Source organism: Stigmatopora argus, chromosome 14 (assembly GCF_051989625.1).
Source record: "Stigmatopora argus isolate UIUO_Sarg chromosome 14, RoL_Sarg_1.0, whole genome shotgun sequence".
NCBI lineage: Eukaryota > Metazoa > Chordata > Actinopteri > Syngnathiformes > Syngnathidae > Stigmatopora > Stigmatopora argus.
The window spans coordinates 14420062-14442411 of NC_135400.1; the positions used below are offsets into that span (position 1 = coordinate 14420062).

The window sequence follows — 22350 nt, forward strand, 5'->3', positions numbered from 1 at the left end:
TCAATCTCGATACATTCACTCATCTCAGCAGAACTTAGACTGGTCTCTAGTCAGTCATAGGGCACACAAAGAGACAGACAGACAGTCAGAGCGCCACCAAGTGGGAATCAAACCTACTAAGCCGTGCATGAGAACCATTTTGCCATCGGGTTGCTCACGAAGCATTTTATGATTTCAAAATCCACAACGTTCCCCCGAGTTCCCACGATAATGATCTGCATGAGAAAGGACGAATGTCCAGTATTTGTTTCTGGTCCGGGACTAGATTTTTTTCCATGCCTCCCTTGAAGCCCACCTCCTAGGTGTGTTCTCATCAGACCCCTCGTTTCTTGACTTTCTGCAACACAGCAACATTTATATTTTAACGGCTGCATATGAATTATACAAGGCAAAGCGGTGAGAAAGGATTTAATGATGTCTCGCCGGTGCAAAGCAGAAATCGTGCCGTCTAGGGTGCCGGGTCGGGGATGTGGAGTCCATCTCGTCCCGAAACCAGAACGCCGTTTCGGGTTAGCAGTCTGTGCGCAGTTTTGGGCGGGAACCTTTTCTCCCGACCCTGTCGGAATATTGATCGACGCTGACATCTGGTGTAATGACTCTTTGTCAGTCAAGAAACGAGCGGGCGGCGCCGATTCGGGTCGTAGCGTGCAGTGACTTTTAATTAAGAGTCCTCCGCCATCTCCATTTGACCTCGTCATCTGCAGCGCGTGGTTGATTTTGTGTCAAAGCCCGAACGCGTCACCCCGATACACACGCGCCAGCGCAAGTGTCGCAATGGCGATTTGTCAAATACTTACCGGATCTGGAACTTGGCTTCCATTAAAAGTTAAACAGGTTCACTTATGCGAAATGTCTTCAAGCTGAGTTCAGGAACATTGTCATGTAGAGCATAAATTATGATTCTTTATCAAATATTTAGTACATCTGAGTGTAAAAAAATGAAAATCGGACTGATAATTCAATGAGATCTTACTTCCACACTGAAATAACTTCGAGTAAGTGTAACATACCCATGTATGTAACACTTACTCAAAGTTGCTATGACAATGCTATCATTGATTTTACATTACAGTGGGAGAACCGATACAAAGCTTGTTAGTTTGCATAGTTAACGATCTTTGAAGAATGAATTTTTCAAACTTTTTTTTGCAGTTTTGTTTCTGTTGGCCTAATAAAGCGGTAAATTAAAAAAAATAAACATATTTCGTACATAGTAAACCGTAAGGACAATGAAGCATGATCATTTTGATTTTCTGTATTTTTTTTAACCATGCAAGCAATATAGACTCTCAGCTAACAGTCCACATTTCATTTTTTGATATCCAACACAATCCGTTTTCCCTGAATTGCTCACTCACCACCTGCCTGCCTTGTGCACTCATAAAGAATCTTTAGATTGACAGAGCGATGTCCCTTGGGGTGTGTTTAACATACATGCCACTGATTTATTCATACCGATATTTCATGTATCATTCCTTGAAACAAATTGCCCGTTTTTGACCAGATAGGGTTCGGAAAACTAGACAATCAATAGTCAAGAAACTGTTTATAGTAAGACCATTTTTTTTCAATTTAGGTTTGTGAGCTGTTATCTACACTTCACTTGGTCAATTTGTTAAATAAGATACTTAAATGCTTGGCCAGAAAAACAAGGGATTCATCTTTAGTACATCTGAAGTCTGAAATACATCTTTAAATGCAGGATTTAGTAGGGGCTATAGATAAGTAGTAGAGATTACTGTTCTTAAGTACTAGTTTTTGTTCATTTTGTGGAAATCCACAGTGACAATTCTGTGCAGGCTTAATGTCATTTGAAAGAACCATTTGGAACAAACTACCATGTTGCTGTAAAGATTTATATAGTTTGTTTTTTGGGAAATTATTTATAATTTGTTGAGTTTGTTGAACTCATATCTCCTAGCCATAACAGCTACTTATCAACATGTGAGTTTTCTACTCGTCGTTGCAGAGTAATTGTCTTATTGACATTTGAATTTGGACTCATTTTGAATGTTTTCAAACGCTTCTTGGCCCAGGACCCGCTGCGATGTTTTTTGTCCCCCCCACTCAAGAAAAACCATTTGAAACAAAGAGCCGTGGTGAAACAAATTGGCTGGCTATAAATGGGGAGGTAAATAGCACGGTGTTGTCTTCCTTTTTGTTCTAACGAGCGACTGTTTCCTCACGGTTGGTGTTCACTTCAGTTTTGATTATAAAAAAAAACCCATTCATTTAAAAAAAAAAGGACTATGATAGTATTTGTCTCATCTGACTATCTGAGCCTAGGTCACATGGTGACAACTTCCCATGCAATTAAATGATAAGCGCTCCATTGTTTTCCATTTTCTGTACACTCATTGCCGATGCATGTGCTTTTGCAAGCCTCCATGCGGAGTTACTCTTCCTCTTCTATAAATTTTTATCATTCCTGCCTTGCTAACAACCGAATCCTTTCTAACAAGAATTCCCCTCTTCTTTCCTCGATTGAAAATGAGGAAATAGAAAGAACAAATGGATGTCGAGACGGCCTCTTTCGTTGCAAGCATTATAATACGTCTTGTTGTTTCCAAGAATCTTCATTACGCCAAGAAGCTGCCGGTGGATACATCCAAGACTACCGTATTTTGCCGTTTAATATACCAGGGTATATTAAATGATTTTTTCTTTTTTGAGCCTCCCGTTTATGCGCCATTTAATATACCCCTGCCATTTAATATACGCGGGTATATTAAACGGCAACTCCGCTTTTTGGCAAGATTTGTATGGTGTTCATGGGGCCATAATTATAAATACTTAAGTTCATTCAAATTCCAAGTTAGGCTTTATTCAGCAGTAAGTAGTTTTAACCTGAGCAGTAAGTAGTTTTAGTCTGCAAAACGTTGATGCACCCCGTCACGGCATAAAGAGTGCGTAGTGGATCGTACCTTCCCGTTTGTGCGCCATTTAATATACCTCTGCCGTTTAATATACCCCTGCCGTTTAATATACCCCTGCCGTTTAATATACCCGTTTAATATATATTAAATGGGGGGGTATATTAAACAGAAAAATACGGTACTATTGTCTTTCATCCCCTACCGGAAGCACTAGTAAAATACCCCGAAACTCTCTAGCAAGGCCCACGAAAATGTAAAATAATTGTTGATATTATTGCGGCAGTGTAAGTAACTATTGATGTTTGCGTGCACCGACTGCGTCTCTGGCGAGCTCCGCCGTGGTGGGCTCCTAGGAGTTTGCTTTGCTGGAGGCCAAATTTTGACGTGTCTTTGAACGCTGCATCTTTTATGCACTGTCAGCATTGGGATGCTTGGGCCGCAAACCGCCAGCTCCCGAGAAGTGACGCATTGACGCCTTTCCACTCGATGAATGATTCAATCCGAGGCCTATTTCTTTTCTTCTTTGTACGGCAACTCAAGATTCAAGTCGCTCGGAAGATAATGTGCTAACATAAAAACAAACGCTGTAAAATGCTGAAAACTACAAAAAAAATCAACTTTTATTATTAAGGCGCGATGGTCAAGTAGCTACCCTCACAGTTCTGCGATCGAGGGTTCAATCCCGGCTGGGTTTCAACCTTTGTGTTGAGTTTGCACTTTCTCCCCGTGCCCGTGTGGGTTTTCTCCGGGTACTCCGGCTTCTTCCCACGTCCCCAAAGCATACATTGTAGGCCAAGGGTGTCAGACTCGGGTTGGTTCGTGGGCCGCTTTAACGTCAACTCGATTTCACGTGGGCCAAACCATTTTATATATAATATTTAGATATATTTTTTTTATAAATGGATTAAAAGTACTGAATATTCCGTTTTTTATAGATCTAAAAAAAGTGTTTTATTTGAGGGTTTTTTTCTTAAGGGAAAATCTTTTAATCGATTTCAAAAGGAAACCAAATTTTTCTTTATGTTCCATATTAAAGTGGAAAACAGAAAATATTTTTATATTTTACAAAAAGATTTTTGAAGTAAAAACACAAAGAAAAAATGGTTTCAAAAAATTGCAATTATTGATTTAAAAGGGGGAAAATAAGGAAATATAATATACATCCATATCTATCATTTTAATTTGATCCTAAAACAGAAAGTCGGCACTCATGATTTACTTAGCCAGGCCACACAAAATGATGCGGCGGGCCAGATTTGGCCCCCGGGCCGCTGTTTGACACCTGTGTTGTAGGCTGTTTGACCACTCATAATTGTCCGTAGGTATGTGTGTGAACGTGAATGGCTATTTGTCTCGGTGTGGCCTGTGATTGGCTGGCAGCCATTTCTAGCTGTCCCCCACCAGCTGCTCACAGTTGGCTAGGATATAGAATTTAGTCCACTGGCTTTTTTTTAAAAAACCTAAATTGTTTTTGTTTTGCTTTTCCTTTGGCGGCCACTCAGTAGAAAATGTTTCGACACCCTTGGGCAAAAGCTACCGGCTGTTATGATGTGATATTTTAAGGTATGTTTTTCAAATAAAACCCTGTATTTTTTTATATGGGAAATCGATTACCTTCACACTCCATGCACTCACTAGATAACTGTTCTTTTAGGAAAAAGCACAATCAGATATGGCCAACACATCCATCACCCAAGCAGAAAAATAAGTTATAAAAGCATGTTTGTATCCAGTTTTTGTCCCAAAGCTTCTTTTCAACATAAGACCACGGCTCTAATAATGACCGTCTCTCAGCCTAAGCTCAACGTGCCTTGGGAGATGTCATAAAAAAGCAGCTTCACTTTAAAACTTCTCCCGCACATACACATTCGTCCGCAGAAATCTGTCCGTCCTAGAGTGATGCGCGCATCTTTGCTGCTGAGGCACACTGCATTTTAATACAATATGCTTCATATACTACATAATGCATCGCGTGCTCCCATCTATGCTTTCAGTGCCCCTCACATGAGGCCTCACCTCCATCATTCCACTTTACTGACACCTCTGTGAAACCTTTTGCTGAGGAAAAAAAACACGCAAACCCAAAGGACGACAACTAGAGAAAGAAGAGAGGAAAAAAAAATAATGCTGTAGATCAGGGGTGTCCAAACTTTTTTTTTTCCTCTGCAGGCCGCTTTCAAAAAAAAGGAAGCAAAAGTCAACTGGAAATCCTACCAGTTTTATTTATGAAATTGACAGTAGGAATCGGGTAGAAAAAAAAGATTTAGTTTTAAAAAGTATGTTTTTCCAGTACTAAAAAATACTCACTTGCCCGTTAGACATTAAAAAAATAAAAAACTTGCATGTATAGTTGCACAAATGATAATAATAACAAAAAATACAAGTACTTCTCATCTAAATGTACCATGCAAATAAATCCCGGTGCTACAGTTTTGCCTCTGATGCGCCAATTCACGGAAAATAAGTGTATTTTCTAGTTGAAACTGAAAGCCCAGCCGGTGCGCATGCTTGCCAATCCACCCAACAATCTCAAGAGACGACTGCATTTTTGTATTCACTCTACAAATAATAACAACAAAACATTCCCAACATGTCAAAGGTGCCAAAAAAAAGGAAACATTTGAAAAGAAGTGCAATAAAATCCAAGAGTCATCCCTGCTAGTCTTTTGCAAAGTATTCAGAGCATGATAATTGTCCTGGCAATATATGCATGACTTCACTAACCCCTTGAAACATAAACATACACACACACCCACCCACACGTGATGGCACGAAAACTTCTGTCACCTTTTTGGGGGGGGATTTTTGGGGGGATTCACGTGCCAGGGTGCGCGGGGGCGAGAGATTAGCTCACTTGCGAGGCCAATCGATGCATTGATCATCGAGGCATGAGAAGTCAGCCGGTACAGACCACGTAGGAGCTCTTTCAATGTCAGGACTTGTTGTGGTGTTTGCACGCCAAACGCAGCCACACCTCTCCGGCGGAAAATTAATGATTACGAGCAAAAGGTTAATATCCACTCAGCCGAAAATGAATCAAGAGTGAATTAATGAGATCATTACTTGCATGGATTGATAATGAAATTAGTCTTCTTTCAAAGCCGGGAGCTGCAGAGATATTGATTTGGGGAATAATGCTTCTGTAAGCGGCGCCCTTGACCGCACGCCCTCTGCTGGGAGGTCTTCGTAGTTTTTATTTAGTTTAGTGTGTTATTTTTTTTCCTCTGAATGACATTAACTGAATGGATATGGGAGTCTTGATAAGGTTAAAATTAGGTTTGTGGTTTCGCCCTCGACGTCTCATTTGTTCGGAATCTGTTCGTTTCAGAGGATAAAGAATGAATGACTGAGTTTTGTGGGTCTGTTTCTCTTGACAAAAGCCACAGTCTTATATTAACTATCACACCTTATTTGTCACTATTCAAATGGAGTTGGCCTTTTTTTTGCATAAAGGAAATTCTTAGTTTTTATATCTGCACTCAATTTTTGCTATTTATTTATTGTCAGTACTGTTGTCAATAGCGTGGGTTGTATTTCTAATTATGCAAACTAACCTGCTTTAATCATGCTGCATGCGGCTAGTTTGCTTCTCTGTGGATTTTTATTTTTTTTTAAATGTAATGCTTGGCCAAATGTTTTACTTTGGAGTTTTAGCTTGTTTTGTTTTGGGCTCTTGTTCCCTTGCCAAATTCTGTTCCGCGGGTATCTTCAATTTCTTGCTGGGAGGAAAGACACCTGGCGGTGCTGTTGAAAGAGACTACTACTTGATAAAAAAAAAAAAATGAAGCTAGATTCCTTTTTGCTCTCTTGGTGGGCATTTGTCAACCAATCCTGTGTTGTTCAGGACTTTTTTCGTCTTTGTCTTGGCCTTCTCTCCATCCGATTGTCTGCAAAAAAACAGGAAACAAAAAGTTGACATGGTCTTCTGAGTCTCAAATTCTTCCATTGGCCCACGTGGTCTCCTAAATTCCATTGGAAATCCCGAGGCGTATCAGTTTTTATAGATTTCAAGGCCCAAACTTGACATGTTTTTGACTGCTAGTTTGTATGATTTTTCAAGGACTGAAAATCTCCAGTAAAAACATTTATTATTCATCTCCCGAAATATGTTTTTACAAGATCCTCCTTGATTATCCCGCTGTTATTAGCCGTGCCTAATGATATTATTGCGGGCTATGTTCCATTGTGCCTGCCACCATTCCTTCCATCTCATTAGTATTCCTTTGTATCGTTTTTTCCGGTGTCAATTTTGCCAAATGTCGAGGAATCGGATGCGCCTGAGCCAATCCCCCTTATTTGAAAAGATAAGGAAGTTTTTTTTGTGAAATTAAGTGACATGCAAGACCTTGGTCTATTTGGCAATCCATAAATGCATTGCAAAAATTCCCAGTCTGGACCGTGAATGTAATTTTATCAAAACCTAATTTTTGCATGCAAATGATGGTGCAGTCATGTTTTGAATTGAATTAGTAGTTGGTTTGACCCTGACACAGTTATTTGGTGCATGTGTTGTAATTATACATCAGCATGCACTATGCTAAGCAGTTATTTGGAAAAATTGGAAGCGTATCGCCCATTTCTTTTAAATAAGCCTTTCTAAGTTATGATTGGAGGAAAGTTAGGCTTACATTAAAACGAAGTATTAGTAGCAGTTTGAGTAACAATTTCACAACATAAATTCCTATTGTTTCTAGTTTGTCCATACAGCCATGCAGCTTATCCTGTTGGCACAAAAAATGGAGTTGTATCACTTGTTTAAGGATCATAAATCCAACCTTAGTCAGGTTGGTGCAATAATTTCATTTGATGATGAGAACAGGAGCTTTATTGTTGCTATCATAAGACCGTTTTAAACTCTTGTTGACATTATCCATGTACACATTCATTTAGTTTAACTCCCCGTTAGTGATTTCCATTGGCAAAAATAAGTAAAGCCAACATCCACTTAAGACCAATGTTCCCTCTAGATTTTTGTTTGTCTGGGCAGAAAGACAACCTCCCTGAGCACACTGAGTACCGGTGTGAGCAACATCATCATTGCTCGCTATGGGCACACACCAGTATGACACCTGCCATAAGCAGGTGTATGTCTACTACACAAGTGATTTACTAATAATAACATGTAATGATTAATATCTAAGAATGGGCGGCCCGGCGGATGAGTGGTTCGCGCGTCGGCCTCACAGCTAAAAATTTTAAAAAACAAAAGGGATTTTATTTTGTGCGCTCCATATGATTTGCTGTGCGCAGAGAAGACGAGAGTAGTGCGCAATTGCGCACGCGCGCAGCTTAGAGGCAACATTGCTTAAGACAATTAAAAAAAAGGTAGTCATGATTCAATTTTTTTTTAATGACGATTCAGAAATTTTGTTTCGTAAAATTTTTGTCATCGTCATTGATTTTACGATATAAAATGAACACACAGAGAGATAAATGGGCTGATATCATTAGTTCACAACTGCATTAAAACCAGTCGCGTCGCACAGTTCGATAATCCGACACCCCCCTTCATAACGCAGGCATTAATTATGTATGCATAATTTATTGGTTTACAGTATCAACGCGCTCGTCTCTCAGTGATTACTGTTTAATTGGTGATTAGATAGCTGCAAGTGCCGGGCCATGCTGGCTGTCATATTTCTTTTTAAAATCACCTTTTCTGCACGCGCACATGTAAACACAATACCTGCATTGAACACACAGATGCTCATTAACTAAGAGAGGGTGATTAGCAACGATTGTAATAAACACAAATAAAGACCAGAATATGCTAGGTTGGGCTTTTATGTACAAGGACGCCATGTTGCCTCACGGCAACAAATGTCACCATACGTTTTGGGATGGTCAAATGTGCTTGCTGGTAGTTTAATTTAATTCATTGATTTTATATTTTTAATTATTTTTTTAAACTAGGCCACTGATAGTCCACAAACCATTCTTTTTTTTTTCATCGTCCTGCTGTGAATTTAAATTAGTTTGTAAATAGTAGGGGTCTGTATTGCCTCCAATCAGTTGATATGGTTCAACACTTTAAGAATATTATTGCTATTTTTGTATTCCACTTGGGTAAAAAACCTAATTAAAATGGTCATATTTTCTGAAACCTCATTCCGCATTAGAGTAAACAGGCTTTTGTTTTATGTTTAAACAGCATATGGACTGCAGACCTACTTTAGTGCAAACCTGCTTAAATGCAGGATTCTAAATATTTTAAAAAAACATCTTAAAAGATAAAGAAAATAATAAAGAAATGGCACTTCAAAACATTAGCTTGAGCATTCCACTTATACTAACCACTACAAGGCCAACAGACAAAAATAACTTATTCAAGTAGGATAGAGCACTTGTTTTTCTTTGGCCATTATTGTCCACTTTTTGTATAAATTAACACACACGTAAAGATCGATTCCGATGGATTTTGATTGGATGTGAGAATCGTGCAATGTTATATTTAATTTTCCACGAGAGGCAATTAATGTCTTGCTATGCTCCAGTGAACCAATGTTTACCCTCTGATTACCATCAAGCTCATTTTTTTTTTATGATGCCCTGACAGTTAATAAGTAAACCTGTTTATTTAAAGACCCCCACGTGCTTCAAAACGAAATTTTTCACGCATGCATGATAGGGAAAATAAATCTGACCTAAGCAGATACTTTTCTGCCAACTTAATGCAGAATGAATAGCTGCATAATGGCAGTCACCATTGAAATTTTCCGTTTTGTAACATTGTCGATTGCATGATCGTCAGTCATCTTTCAAAAATCGCTTGAGTGTAGAAATCATAAATCAAACCGGAGAATGTTCATTGCCAGCCATCCCTGTTTAAATGGATTGGACGCTTATTGTCGTCAGTGGCAGCTACTGAGTGAAAGTTAAGCTCATTAGACCCAGCAAATATGTATTTGCGAGAGTGATTCATGGCAACCAGTGTGATTAAGACCAGAAAAAAATGAAATATTTCATTCTTTGATGTCAATGCAGAAGTCCATTAGGGAAAGACTGCCAAAGCGAGCTGGATCTCGTGCTGTGTTCTGCCAGTCCCGCCCACCTCCCCCTTTCCCCTCACCAGCTGGGTCTGCGAGCGTGGCCCTGGTCCTCCAGCGGTTTGGCATCGCTGTTGTTGATGCAGGACCTGCAGCTAGACACGCACACACACACACACACACACACACACACACAAACACGCAAGCAAGAGTCATGGTGGCGATCCGCCTCCACTCTCGCTCCAACTTTTTGCAACTTGCAAACGTCGATAGTGGGAAAATGGAGCAGTGAGATCTACTGCTCGCTTGTGATAAAATGCAACTTGCGGCTTTTTCCAGATATTATTTTCAGTCTCCAATCAGTCCGTGGTCCAGGCAGGTGCGACTGTTATTCGGTCACCGATTGAACAAATTCAACTGTGTTGACCAAAATCGGTTCTTGCGTGAAAACTTGCTGCCTTGTCTATCTTTAATACAAGTTTTAAATTATTTAGTTGAATGCGCCTTGTTTTTCACCCTTCTAACTTAGAATTTTAGTATTGGAGAAGCAACACTTCGGATTGAAAAATTCTGATGAACTCTTTGGCTGGCATTGACGGTGATGGATGAACCGGATTGACCTCTAAATATGAACTATTTTTGTATTTACTGCACTGTAACTTTGGCATGCAACAACCAAACTAATGAAACACATTAAGATTCTGGTGCTGCAGCCTATCCTAGCTGACTTTGAGCCAAAGGCCTGGACTGGTCGCCAATTTGTCACATTTTGAAGCCCTTCTAGTAAATAGTAATCTTTTAGAGTAGTTATTTTGGGTCATTTTAGAAATGCTTAGCTTAACAGCAATGTATGAAAATGAACTCATCTTTTGATGGTTCACTTTATAATCTGAAAAATACAGTTTTCCGTGTTAACGCCAAACTCTCAGACTCGAATACTTACATTGACAATACAGACCCTGGAAGTTGATTTTAACTTTTACTTCCATGGTAGCTCTCTTGTTTCGGTTTAAAAGATTAATACAATCTCCAAGTAGGAACTGTCAAGCATACTTATAAGCATCCGTTCATTACAATTGTTTATAAAATTCATTTTCCGGACCGCATATCCTCACAAAATCACAACAGTTTTAAACGTATATCATTCCCCAAAATCTCGACAATCTTTAGCTCCACTTACCTGATTGTCACAAATGGTAAACAAGGGTAGAAAGGAGCAATGATGCCACAGAAAAGGCGTTGACAGTTTGACGAGCGGCCGATGCTCATTTATCATCGGGCGTTGTCTTTAACGGCGTGCCGGGGACGCTGATGAGCCACATAACATGGCGTGATCCCCGTTGGGAGGAGCAGTTCAAGGACAACTTAGCATGCCTTTCAAGCATTGTAACTCTCGCAGGATGGATCACAGCGTTCTAGCCGAGAAACAAACGAGTAGGAGGTAGCCGCCTTTTGTGTGTTAATGACGGATTTGGATCGGAGTTTCAGCACGTGACTGTGGCGGTGCAAACAAGTGCATATTTAGAAAGGATTTTGGACCGTTTGTTTCTTTTTTGCATAACCAGGAGGAATATTGTGAACTGCTCAATTGGTCACCCTGACATATTATTGAATAATTTACCTTCGAATTTGATCTCTGGCGTTTGTGGTGATTTTTCCAACGTACCTCTTTTGAGATGTTGTCGAATCAAAGCCTTATTTCTTTTAACGCGGCTGTCCTTGGGCTGTGCCGCCAATATCCACCGCGAAGCATTCTGGCCTCACCAACAGGCTCTTAAAACACCTTGAGAAATCCTTGAATAAACAGGTAAATCTCAATCAATCAGTCCAGAACTTTTACTTTTCAAGGTATTTCAATTCAAAATGAAGTTCATTCCGCACAGTCCAAATACAATACAGTGACAAATGAATGATTTGACTTGATTTAGATGATTAAAGTGGACAAAACACCACCAAATAGATCATTGAATACAAGCGGTCTGTTTCAAACCTGCATAAAATGTGGGTTTTGTTAGCATGAACATGAGAAACAAAATGCAACCTAACAAAATGTATTGAAGCTATTTATGTAAGTGACTCATTAAAGTGTAACAGAATATAAGGCACTCATTTAACTCAGTTTGACATTTGACAATGCGAGATGTCGGTCTAAAAAGGAATTTTAGTCGATATGCTGGTTGTAAGGAGATCTACTTTTTGAATGGAACTGCTAAATGGAAAATATCTTTCCACACAATTTTATTTTATCGAGCTACACCGCAATCGTCAAAGACCACTTTTTGTCGAAAACAGCCCTGCAATAAAAAGCTTTAAAATAAAAGTTAGACATCAACTGTGGGAGGCTTATTTTCAAGGTTAGCGCCACAAAGGGCAGCGTGGGACTGGCCTTGATGGAATCAATGGCTCCGCCTAAAAAGGAGGCTCCGGTGTCAACCTTCCTTCCCGGGGTGACGGAGTGCTCTGCAGAGACCGGCGGCCATCCTTGACGGCGGACGAACAGGCAGGATTAACGGAGCGATGCATCATCGCTGTGGCAACCAGTGATCTGTAGCCGACTTATTTATTGACTCGTCAGATGTATCGATTGTCTCTTGTGATGAAAGTCCAGACACACATCGCGGGGTATGCAAAGTAATAAAAAGGATTGGCTCTTTCAGAACATTTACAACAACAGAGTTCTAATTTAGCGAGGGGAAAAAAAACTTATTTTACAAGGCAATGTAACTTTATGAGACAAGATTTAAACGAACTTTTTTTGTCATTTGTTATTTTCTTGCCAGTGTTTTCTTGGGTCAAGGACACGGTCATTAACTTAGGCAGGGGAAAATCCTTGAATCTTAAAGCCGAACTTCAGGCACATGCAGGAGGTTAGCATCACCACGTACGATCTGGAACTCAGCCAAATGAGAATTAATGAGCCTTGGTGGAGGTCGTATCGTTCTGTTCTAGTTTACCCGTGTTGCCGTTCATCGTTTTGTGCTTTTCATGACAAAACTCCTCAGTTTAGGGTTGCGTTGATGGCTACGTAACAACCAGGGCTGTAAGTTTGGGTGTTTCCTTTTCCCTTTTTGTCGATGGCAAACTGACATTGCCTGGGTTCTGGCAGCAGCAGCTAATTTAACAAGCCATTAATCTCTAACGACAGAAGAGAGCAGATGTTTGTTAACAAACGTTCGCTGGGCCTTTTGGTTACGTTGTTTGACCTCACGCATTGCCGTGACGACGTGAGGGTCACGAGGAGGGGCGCTGTAGAGTGATTTAAAAGAAATGTTTTACCCTGTTTCCAAATACTACTTGGATACCCTTGAAAATGAATAGGAACATGTGTCTGAAAGATTTCCCCCATGCTGAATGGCTCTGCATTTGAATGGAATGAATGGGAAAATTTGCAGCCTTTTGACAACAGATAATTGCTTTTCAGATACAAAACACTGGTTTGTGTTTTGGCAAAACCTTGAAATTACAAAATACGCCACACTGTTTTGTCTAGTTTAAATTTTGACGGGTACAAATATTAACCGATTTGCCGTGAGTGACGCCAATAGCCTTCACAGATAAAATAGATTGAATTTCTATTGCGGTCAAGAACATTTCAGCAAAAAATAAAATAAAAATCGAGCCATCGACTGCTGATTGTGACATCAAATGGAATAATATTCGATCAGAAACTAGGCGAAAGCGACTGTGCACAGGATGTATTTTTTTTCCTATTATTTACCATGTATTCCTCACTGTAAATCGGGTGCACAGGAACTTGGTTTTGCTCATATTTATGATGCGGTCTTGTCAATTCTTCCCACTTTTCAGCTACCATGAATTAGTATTAGCAATTAGCAGTTTAGCGCAGGATCCGGCAACACATCTTTGCCGCGCACGGTCATCAGTATGCTAATGCCAACCACGCACAAAGACTCCAATTATCGGCTAATGCTCACGATACGTCAGTGCTCTTATTCAATATGGGTGCCACTAATGAGTGCGGCGCTGCGAGAATGGCCAACACATTAACGCGTTGGTAAACAACAGGGCTATCTTGCGTGCAAAAGAGTTGTTCATCTAAAAATTAATCATTTTTTTGTATATATTATCAAAGCAGCAAATCAGAAAAAAAGACGGTTTTTCTCCAATTGCTATTTTTTGGTCTTAAAGAGAGAAAGTGAAAGACATTTTGCAATTCATCACAACAACCAAGGTGCATTATGCTACACTGTAGCATTTAAATTAAACTATAAAAAGGGTAGTGTGAGAGTCAAGGAAGGATCAAGTTTCTCTGAGACAACAAAAAAACTTGGATGTACGTGGATTGAAATTTTAGTTTCCCCGTCTCATAAAGTAGTTGGCCGCAAAATAAGTTAAATTACGGATAGAATCTTTTAAATTAGTTTAATGTTAAATAAAATACACTTCAACTTGGGGAAAAATATTTTAGTAATAACATGAGTGACATTGCCTGCCCAACAACAAGCTGTTGCATATCATTTCAACAATAATCTTAATGAGGCGAAAGTGTAGCTTCATATTTGTAGAGCGCAGTCGGTTCGGATATCGTTTCCAATCAATATGTTTCTCCTGGTGACAAGAACAATAATCCCTGAAGGTTATAAAAGGAACATTTAGTTTACTGTTTGACATTTGCCTTTAGCTGGCTTCACTCCGCTGAAGGCCAGATACCACCACTCAATATCAATTGGCATCTTGAATTGACAGGAATATTACTCTTCTCATGTTGACGATAAGGTCAGAATAGGTACTCGCTGAGAATAACTCGGCGGTCGCTCAAATATTATTGCCCTGTCAATTTAGTGGTCGGCAGTGATCATTTTATTTTAACAAACTTTTTAGCCAGCATCGCTTCGTATTCTTCTGTGAGTTTTATGTGCATTATCCTCGGGAAACAAAGAAAAAAGAGCATCCTTTTCACAAATATAAATATATTTTATGTTTTGCTATGTACAATATTCATCGGCCATCTTCATCAACATTACTTTTGAGCGGAACGGGAGAAGGCAAATAGACGGTGCCGTGATTGCATTCTAGGGCGCCCTCTGAAGATGGAATAGAACGGGAGTGTTTTTTTTGTTTTTAAGAAGTTTGTAGAAGGCTTGTGGTGGCTCGGTCCGTTAGACTAGAGAGCCTCGAGATATGCTCTCCTCCTGTTGCTCCCATTGAAAGTTCTGGCCAGTCATTTGGTAGAACATCATGTTAAAGGGTTTGTAGAATTTGTGCAGCCGCCGAATCACGTCAGGCTCGATTCTCGGGTGAGTTCTTCCTTTGGACTTGCCCAGGCAGCGGGGAGTGCTGCTGTCCTCGGGCTTCTTCAGACAAGGGAAACCTTTCGTCTTGTTGAAGTAAAAGTGTTTGTCTGTCACGATCCTCTTGAGGCCTAAGAAATCCTGGACTTTAGCCATCTCGCCCGCGGGGTCCACGATGAGCCTCTCGCCGCTGACAAAGTGCATTTGGGAAAGGGGGAAGTACTGCATCCAGCTCTCCAGGTGTAACGCGTAGATTCCGATGCGCAAAGCGCTCCACGAGGCGTCTATGAGACCTAGGGTTCGGTTTTTAAAGGCGAGAACCTCAAAGGTTGGGATCTCTGGCTTTTTGGACAGAGTTTGCGTGTAGTCCGAAATGGCTCTGGTGACGGGATTACGCACCACGATAATTAGCTTGATGTCTCTAGCCATGGTGTGGATGCGTTTGGGGGCTTGGTTGGTCACAAAGTAACTGGGGGTCTTCTCCATGGTGATCTGGCCTTCCAGGGTTGAAGGCATCAGCTCCCTGCGTTGAACAAAGCAAACAAAAAAAGATATATTTTAAGTAAAACTGTCTGTTTTTTCAAGGCTTGTTGAGAATGACTGTTTTAGTCACATTTTTTGTGGACATTTGGTGGGTTATTCTGGCAAAATTCATGTTACTCAGTGAAACTGGCTTTGTTGTAGTGCTCATCTTTTTCGATAATTGTCATTTCCAGGCTAAATACCAAATTGAGAGCCTGTTTTTCTGGGACTCAACAAAAGCCAAGCCAAGTTAATATGGCGTGCGTTTGTAATTATTTTTTTAATGGTCTACTCATGATAGACATTTCCACCAAATTCCATGTCGCCACGTGAAAACTGGCTTGCGTGCCTGAATTTTACAACTTTTCTTCGAGCGCCGCTCCGCCAAAATTCGCCGAGCTCCGAAGAAAAAAAATACAAACAAAGCCACTTCAACGATTAACACGGGGTATTATGTTATGAGGAGCAACACATCGTAGTAGCTCAAATAATTACATCCATGAAGTAATACGCGGGAGATAAAAGACAAGAAGATGAAACGGCAGCCGAGCGAGCATGCTCATTGCTTAATTGACTCCATCTGTGTTACTGCAGGAGCTGTTTTGGAACTTTAATAATGAGTCGGCTGCATATCATTAATAGCAGAGCGCCTGGGGTATTGTTTTGTCATACATTTATTATCCATGCTGTGCTCACACTGTGCAGGCAGATATAGTCGCTAACCAATGGGTGCGGACTGAGCTTTTCTTCAGTTGCTCATTGATGGTTTACGTGAATCATTAGAAAATTCAAAATGATTAATTTTTCGTCCAATAGGGACAAAACCCCTCGCTTTCAAGTCATTTGCCATTCCGCGAATGTTCATGTCACCCTGCTGGTGAATATCAGCATCTATTTTGGTACTGTTAATAATCCAGTGTAGCATTAGCCTCTGGCAAAAAGCTTATCAAATGTTTACACTGATGCTCATTCCTATTCGCGCTCCCTTTGCTTTTGTGCACTGTGATCCCGCCGCTAAATTGGTCCATTAAATCCTCTGACTCTTACTTAACTGATCACAAACATAAGCGCGCAGGCTTTTGTATTGTTTTTTTTGCAAAGCACAATTCAGAACGAGAGTCCCCCTCGCTCATAAGTCTTGTTTGCTCACTAAATGAGCGCGTAAACGAGCAGAGCAAAGTGCAATTATGGCGTCTGTTACTGTCACGGAAATGAGAAGTATCCATAATTCTCTTTGTAAAAGCAGCTTTTCTTCTTTGCCTTGTTTTCACGCTCGCTTGTGATACGGCAACAGCCGCCCCCGTCTCGTCTCGGGCCTCCACTTGTAACGATATAGTCACATCAATCATTTGCACCGTGGACATATTCTAAATGAAGTCTTCTCTGCCAAAGAATCCAATTTAGCCTGCAAAACATAAGATGCGGTTATGCACATATCGACCATCCTCTCGAGCACACACACATGGTCGTTGGTTTCCAGGCTGAAAATCCTGCAAGTGGCCTGGTAATTGCATCTCAAGTAACAGTATTGCATTCCTGATGGGTAATTTCCCTGTGGGTTGTGTTTGTCTCTCGGCAGTATTGTACCTCCCATACTCCCCGGTGGCGTTAGGGAAATTAAACATATCTCCAGATTGCGCCGTGACTAGAGAGAATATTCACTTTCATTAGGTTTCCGCACTTTCCACCCGGAGTGAAACGCTAAAGGTTTTTTTTCCGGGAAAAGTCCTTCTCTCGCTTCTCGTTCCTCAAGTTCAGTTAGGTGCCATAAAAAGAAGCTTAAATGGAATCACCTTGGAACAACCAATTTCCTACTCGATGGACACGGCATCATTTGTAATGTTCCGCGTGTCTCGCAAAGCGTGTCCAACTGTTCAAGGTTACCTTTTTTTGGAGGCATTAAAAGCTATTGTCCTCATCCGGCGCCACACTAAACATCATACATTTAATTATATAAGCACGCAGTCCCAAAGACTTCTCTGTGTTTTGATGGTGCAACACAATCACCATCATCATCAGTCATGGATCATGTGCGACTGAAATGTCAGCTGCGAAGGAATCGGAAAGCCGATAAACAAGGAAATTCTTCGGTGCGTGGTAAATGGTGGCGTGGGCCTCCATTGGAACTGCAGTATGTCGTGGTGTAGGCTCACCTTCTCATTTTTTGTTTATTTTTATTTCTTTTTTTTTCGCATCGGCTGCTTAGCGCAAATAAGGTCATTCAGGTGGGTAGGAGACTAAAGCGATGCTGCTAAATGGACCTTCCACGCCATCTGCTGTTTATTGACATCAGCCACTCGGAATGACTCGTAAAAATGTGTTGACATAGTGCGTCGAGGAACTAGACCCTGACCATTTTGTTACCTGTAAAGAACTGTTTTAGAAAGTGACTTTGCCTAAGAGAAAGAACTGAAATGCACGTTTGCACATGACCTCCATTTGCCTTACGATCCTATAATTGTTCATTATAGCTAGTTTCTGTCATCAGTTTCTTTTCACGAACTTTGGTGTAACTCAAATTCATACCGGCATCAATGAGATTTCGCTTAGAAAATTTAGCAGGGGAAATTTTCTACGTAATTTATAAAGATTTATCATGGAAAACTTTCGACTTAAGATTGGCATCATTACATTGTGTTTGAGTGTTGAGAAAATGGCTAAAAAATGAATGCAAAGTTCCACTTTTTTGTTAAGTTTTTGCTACTGCAAAATGGTACCACTTTTTCAATCACGATCAAAATGTGTCTGTATTAAAATCAACCAGGAAATCTATTCTGTATATCTAATCAATCAAACATACGTATCATTATTTTCACATGGATTTGTGTACGCTATGTCCAGGAACTGTTTACTAGTCATCACCTGCAACCTCAGAATAGTTATTACCAATCATTTCTCTGTAAAGTTTAATGCGTCATATCCATCTTTTATTGGCTCATATTGGATCTTATTAGCTTGTGCAGACAAAGCCATAGAAATCTTGTGACTACTACAGTGATTAAATCCCAGTACAATTTCTAGGTCTGCGCATTCCAGGGAATAATTTTCGGGCTCAACGAGGTGAGAGCCAATTTACATTCGTAGAAACTGTTAATCGGTCTGAGCTGTTTGCGCCGGAAAAGTTTTTTCTCTTGAGAAGCTCGGATGTCTTCAACAATTAGGGAAGATTAAATAGATACCTCTACCCACACACGCTTTTCCCCTCATCATACCGGTTTGGATTGATCTGCGCTGATACACCAGGCGTCCTCTTGTAAATACAATCAATTATCCTAAAAGAATTCTCCGTCATGTGTTACCACGTCCTCCGAGAGCAAAACCGGAGAGACGTCTGCGTTTATGAGACTAGACAACTGCGATCTTAATTATTTCTTCCAAAAAGACAGCATGATTCTCGGAGTAAATAATAGAGATTTCTTTCTGTTTTGGGGATTATCGATTGGTCCGGTTTGGGAACAGAATTTTACCAGTGGTGGGTTGTCAGGGCCTTAAAGGCCTTCTCTGCTGGCCTAAGAAATATCTGAATCATATATTATATTTTGTCCATCAATACTTATTAAATAATTCCAAATGGTCTTTTAGCTTCCTTTCATTGCCTTTCCCCCTGGTTGCACTGCTTCCAGATGTGTGTTTTCATATTGAAACATTTAACAAATCACAGTTCAGCCATTAATTGTTGCCAGAGTCAGAAATCTGCCTCAAGGCCTTCACAATCAGTTCTGCAGGCTCTGCTGGATTAAACAAGCGTCGATAAGACTGTTGCTTTCAGATTTCGAGTTGGCACCACCACAATGCCTTGTCGCAGGCGTAGGGATACGTCATCGCTTTCACCAACTATGATTGGCTAGTGATTAGCCAGAGCTACCAAACTGTATTTGGAGCGAGCTGCACAAGCAAATATATTGTTGTGTTGATTTAAAGCCATTTTCAAGACGGACTATGCCAGAAATACGACAGGACAGGCTGGACTTTCAGCATTAGCTTCGATGGCGATAGAAAAGAAGGAAGAAAGAAAGGAGGATGGCTATTGTGTACAGTTAAAAAGGATTTTTGGTGAGTAAAATATGGCTATTTTCCTAAATAATATTTCAATTGTGGGCCTGGTTCTGATATCTGTAAAGCTCCAGTGTTTGTATTTAAGCTCGTGTTTGTATTTAATCACTAAATGCTGCTAGGAAGTGGATTTTACCGCACTTTAGTGCATTTTTGCCGTTTCGTCATTGACGTCCATCGCTGTCTTTTCACCCCCCGGACCAGTTGTAGTGTCTGAAAAGCTCCAGTATTTGTATTTAATCATTAAATGCTGCTAGGAAGTGGATTTTACCCGTTGAAGGCGCTATGAGAAAATGCACGGACCGCCACTGAATTTTACCAATCCGTTTTTCTCAGCAGAATCAGTGCAAATCAACGGACAGCAATGAACGGTCCTAAGGTTCCTCGCCGATTGAGGCGACTATTTATCAGTGGCAATCGGCTGGCAGGTGATAGATGTTGGGGTCACTTTACAATGAATAAGACATGGCTGCACACTGAGCGACGTGTTTGCGATAAGCACCACCGCCGAGATATTGCTTCTCTGAAGCAGGGAGAGGAAAACACTCTAAATGAGCCATTCCTCAACAAGTGGATTCTTGTTTGGCACTCACGTCAATGTGAGCCCACAGGCCGGGGCAAAGGCTGCTGTTGTGGAGTGGGAGGCATTGTTGTTGTTGTTGTCACAGTTTAAGGTGCAGCTTCTTTTTTTTTCGCTGGAAACGGTCTTGCCGTTCGACCCGATCAGCGCAGGGATGATGCGAGCGGTTGGATCCAGATGGCTTTTGTTTTTGTTTATTTCAAAACCTGAACGTGAACTTTCCACCTGTGTGCTTACGGAACGCTTCTTAGCTCGAAGCTTATTTCCTGTGTAGCCATGTGTTTTATTTGGCGCTACTTTTGCGGACCCCTAGTCAGGAACATTGGCTGGGGAATTGAAAAACAACTTTTTCCGTCCTTCGTCATGTGTGAGTCTATATTTTGCTTCGTTAGAGTAATGTTTAGGAATAAGAGTTCTTGTTGGGGGTCATTTTTAAGACGTTAGTACTGCAGGACTCCACCAACGTTCGCCCTTAGGGGGTACTTTGCAGAATCTGATGGATTGGACTTCCCTGAGCCACAACCCCTGGTCCTTTTTATTTGTAAAATAAACCCCCAAAAATCGCTAAATAAAGTGCTAATCCTATCTCGCTGTTGGGCATGAGGCCCGTGTAATTACCGGAAGTGATGTAGTGGAAACTTGGCTTTTTGTGTGCTGCACCCTCATCCGTTTAGTTTTATTTTTGCGGTGGCCAGCGTTTTAGTTGTTGTTGTTTTTTTCTTTTTCCAAGAAATATAATCGTTGTGTTGGGAAAACTGTATATGCCTATTTTTCTAATGTAAGCGACCACATCACTGCGTAATAATCCATAGTATCATTTGGAAGCGAATGAATATTGCTCCTAAATACTTGTTAATCCGTTAGCGCTCTTCACGTCAAGAACATTTGAGGACAGGAAGTGGCAGCTGGTCCTGATCAAAACCTTATTCCCCGATCTCATTCCGTGATCCCCCAAAGACCGTCGCGCTTCCAACGACACCCGGGCCAGCCAGGTATACTTCTCTCAGCGAAATTGCCAGACTGTAGCAGCCACATCTGAGGCAGTTTGGACATGAAACGTTCCGAAATCATATGTGGGAGAAGAGGATGTTTACAAAGCTGTTCCACACAGCACCATTAGTCCTCAACAGTCGACTGAAAGGAAGAAAACAAGAACAAACCCACTTCTATTTTTAACTTAACTCTGCGGAGACAATGAGTGCGCCATCTTATCTCCAATCAAATTCTCCAAAGGATATTGCTGTCTCCATATTAGAGTCTACAAAGGAGGCGCCGCTTTCCAATATCCATTCTCGAAATAGATAGAACAAACCCAAAAATAATAATCGTACATGATGGCACATTTGTGATGTAATGCAGGTATAATGAGAAACGTTACCGCCGCACAGACGGACAATTTACTTGGACAATTTTTCCCCTCAGTCTCATCCCATTGATGATGCGTCCACGGTGGCCTTCCTCTTAGTGCTAACGTCAAAATAATCTTTTTACAAAGATGATAATGCTCCCTTTGAACAGTGCCAGAAAGCGATTGATTCGTTATAAATTGCTCTCGCTGCGCCTAAAGCTCAATAAAATAACCAATTATTGTATTAAAAGCTGTCAAATAGCACAATAAGCCAGCGTTCTATATTGATTATTTTCATTTCAACTCCATTGTGATACTAGTCTAAACTAGTTTTTGTCAGTACAACAGAAGAATCGTTTTCTGATTTGAATCCACAGAATTCACATTTTAAGAACATTTGTAAGTAAATTGATCAATTTTTGGAGACCAAGTCCCATCTTTTTGTTTTATTGGCCTTGTCTCACTTAATATAGGAAATTATATATAAATTATGTCATCTTTATGTTCCTAGACAGTTAGTAGAGTGAGATGTCCAGTGACCAAAAGGTAAGGGTTAGGGTTAAAAAAATTCAATGCATCAACTTAACGTATTTAAATTTTAATTTTTATTTAGTGTAGTTGTTGTGAGTCACTTCAAACTTTTCACTCCACTATCGATGCTAAACGTCAGTGACGTTAATTGCCGACCTTTTCCCAAGCTCTGACACTGTAGCAATACAGGCTGCCAAAAAAT

At 40.5% G+C, this 22350-nt stretch overlaps 2 protein-coding genes across 5 annotated transcripts in view; one reads left to right on the plus strand and one right to left on the minus strand.

Moving 5' to 3' along the window:
• The window catches only part of LOC144087986 (heparan sulfate glucosamine 3-O-sulfotransferase 2-like), a 186729-nt gene that overhangs the window by 49762 nt on the left and 114617 nt on the right, over nt 1-22350 (plus strand). The gene's annotated exons all lie outside the window — the stretch shown is intronic.
• Nucleotides 11455-22350, minus strand: part of LOC144087989 (heparan sulfate glucosamine 3-O-sulfotransferase 4-like) — a 70585-nt gene continuing 59689 nt past the window's right edge. The window contains exon 2 of the mRNA XM_077618158.1: nt 11455-15637. Within this exon, the coding sequence (XP_077474284.1) occupies nt 14983-15637 (655 nt within the window). The 3' untranslated portion in view covers nt 11455-14982. The remainder of the gene's footprint in view (nt 15638-22350) is intronic.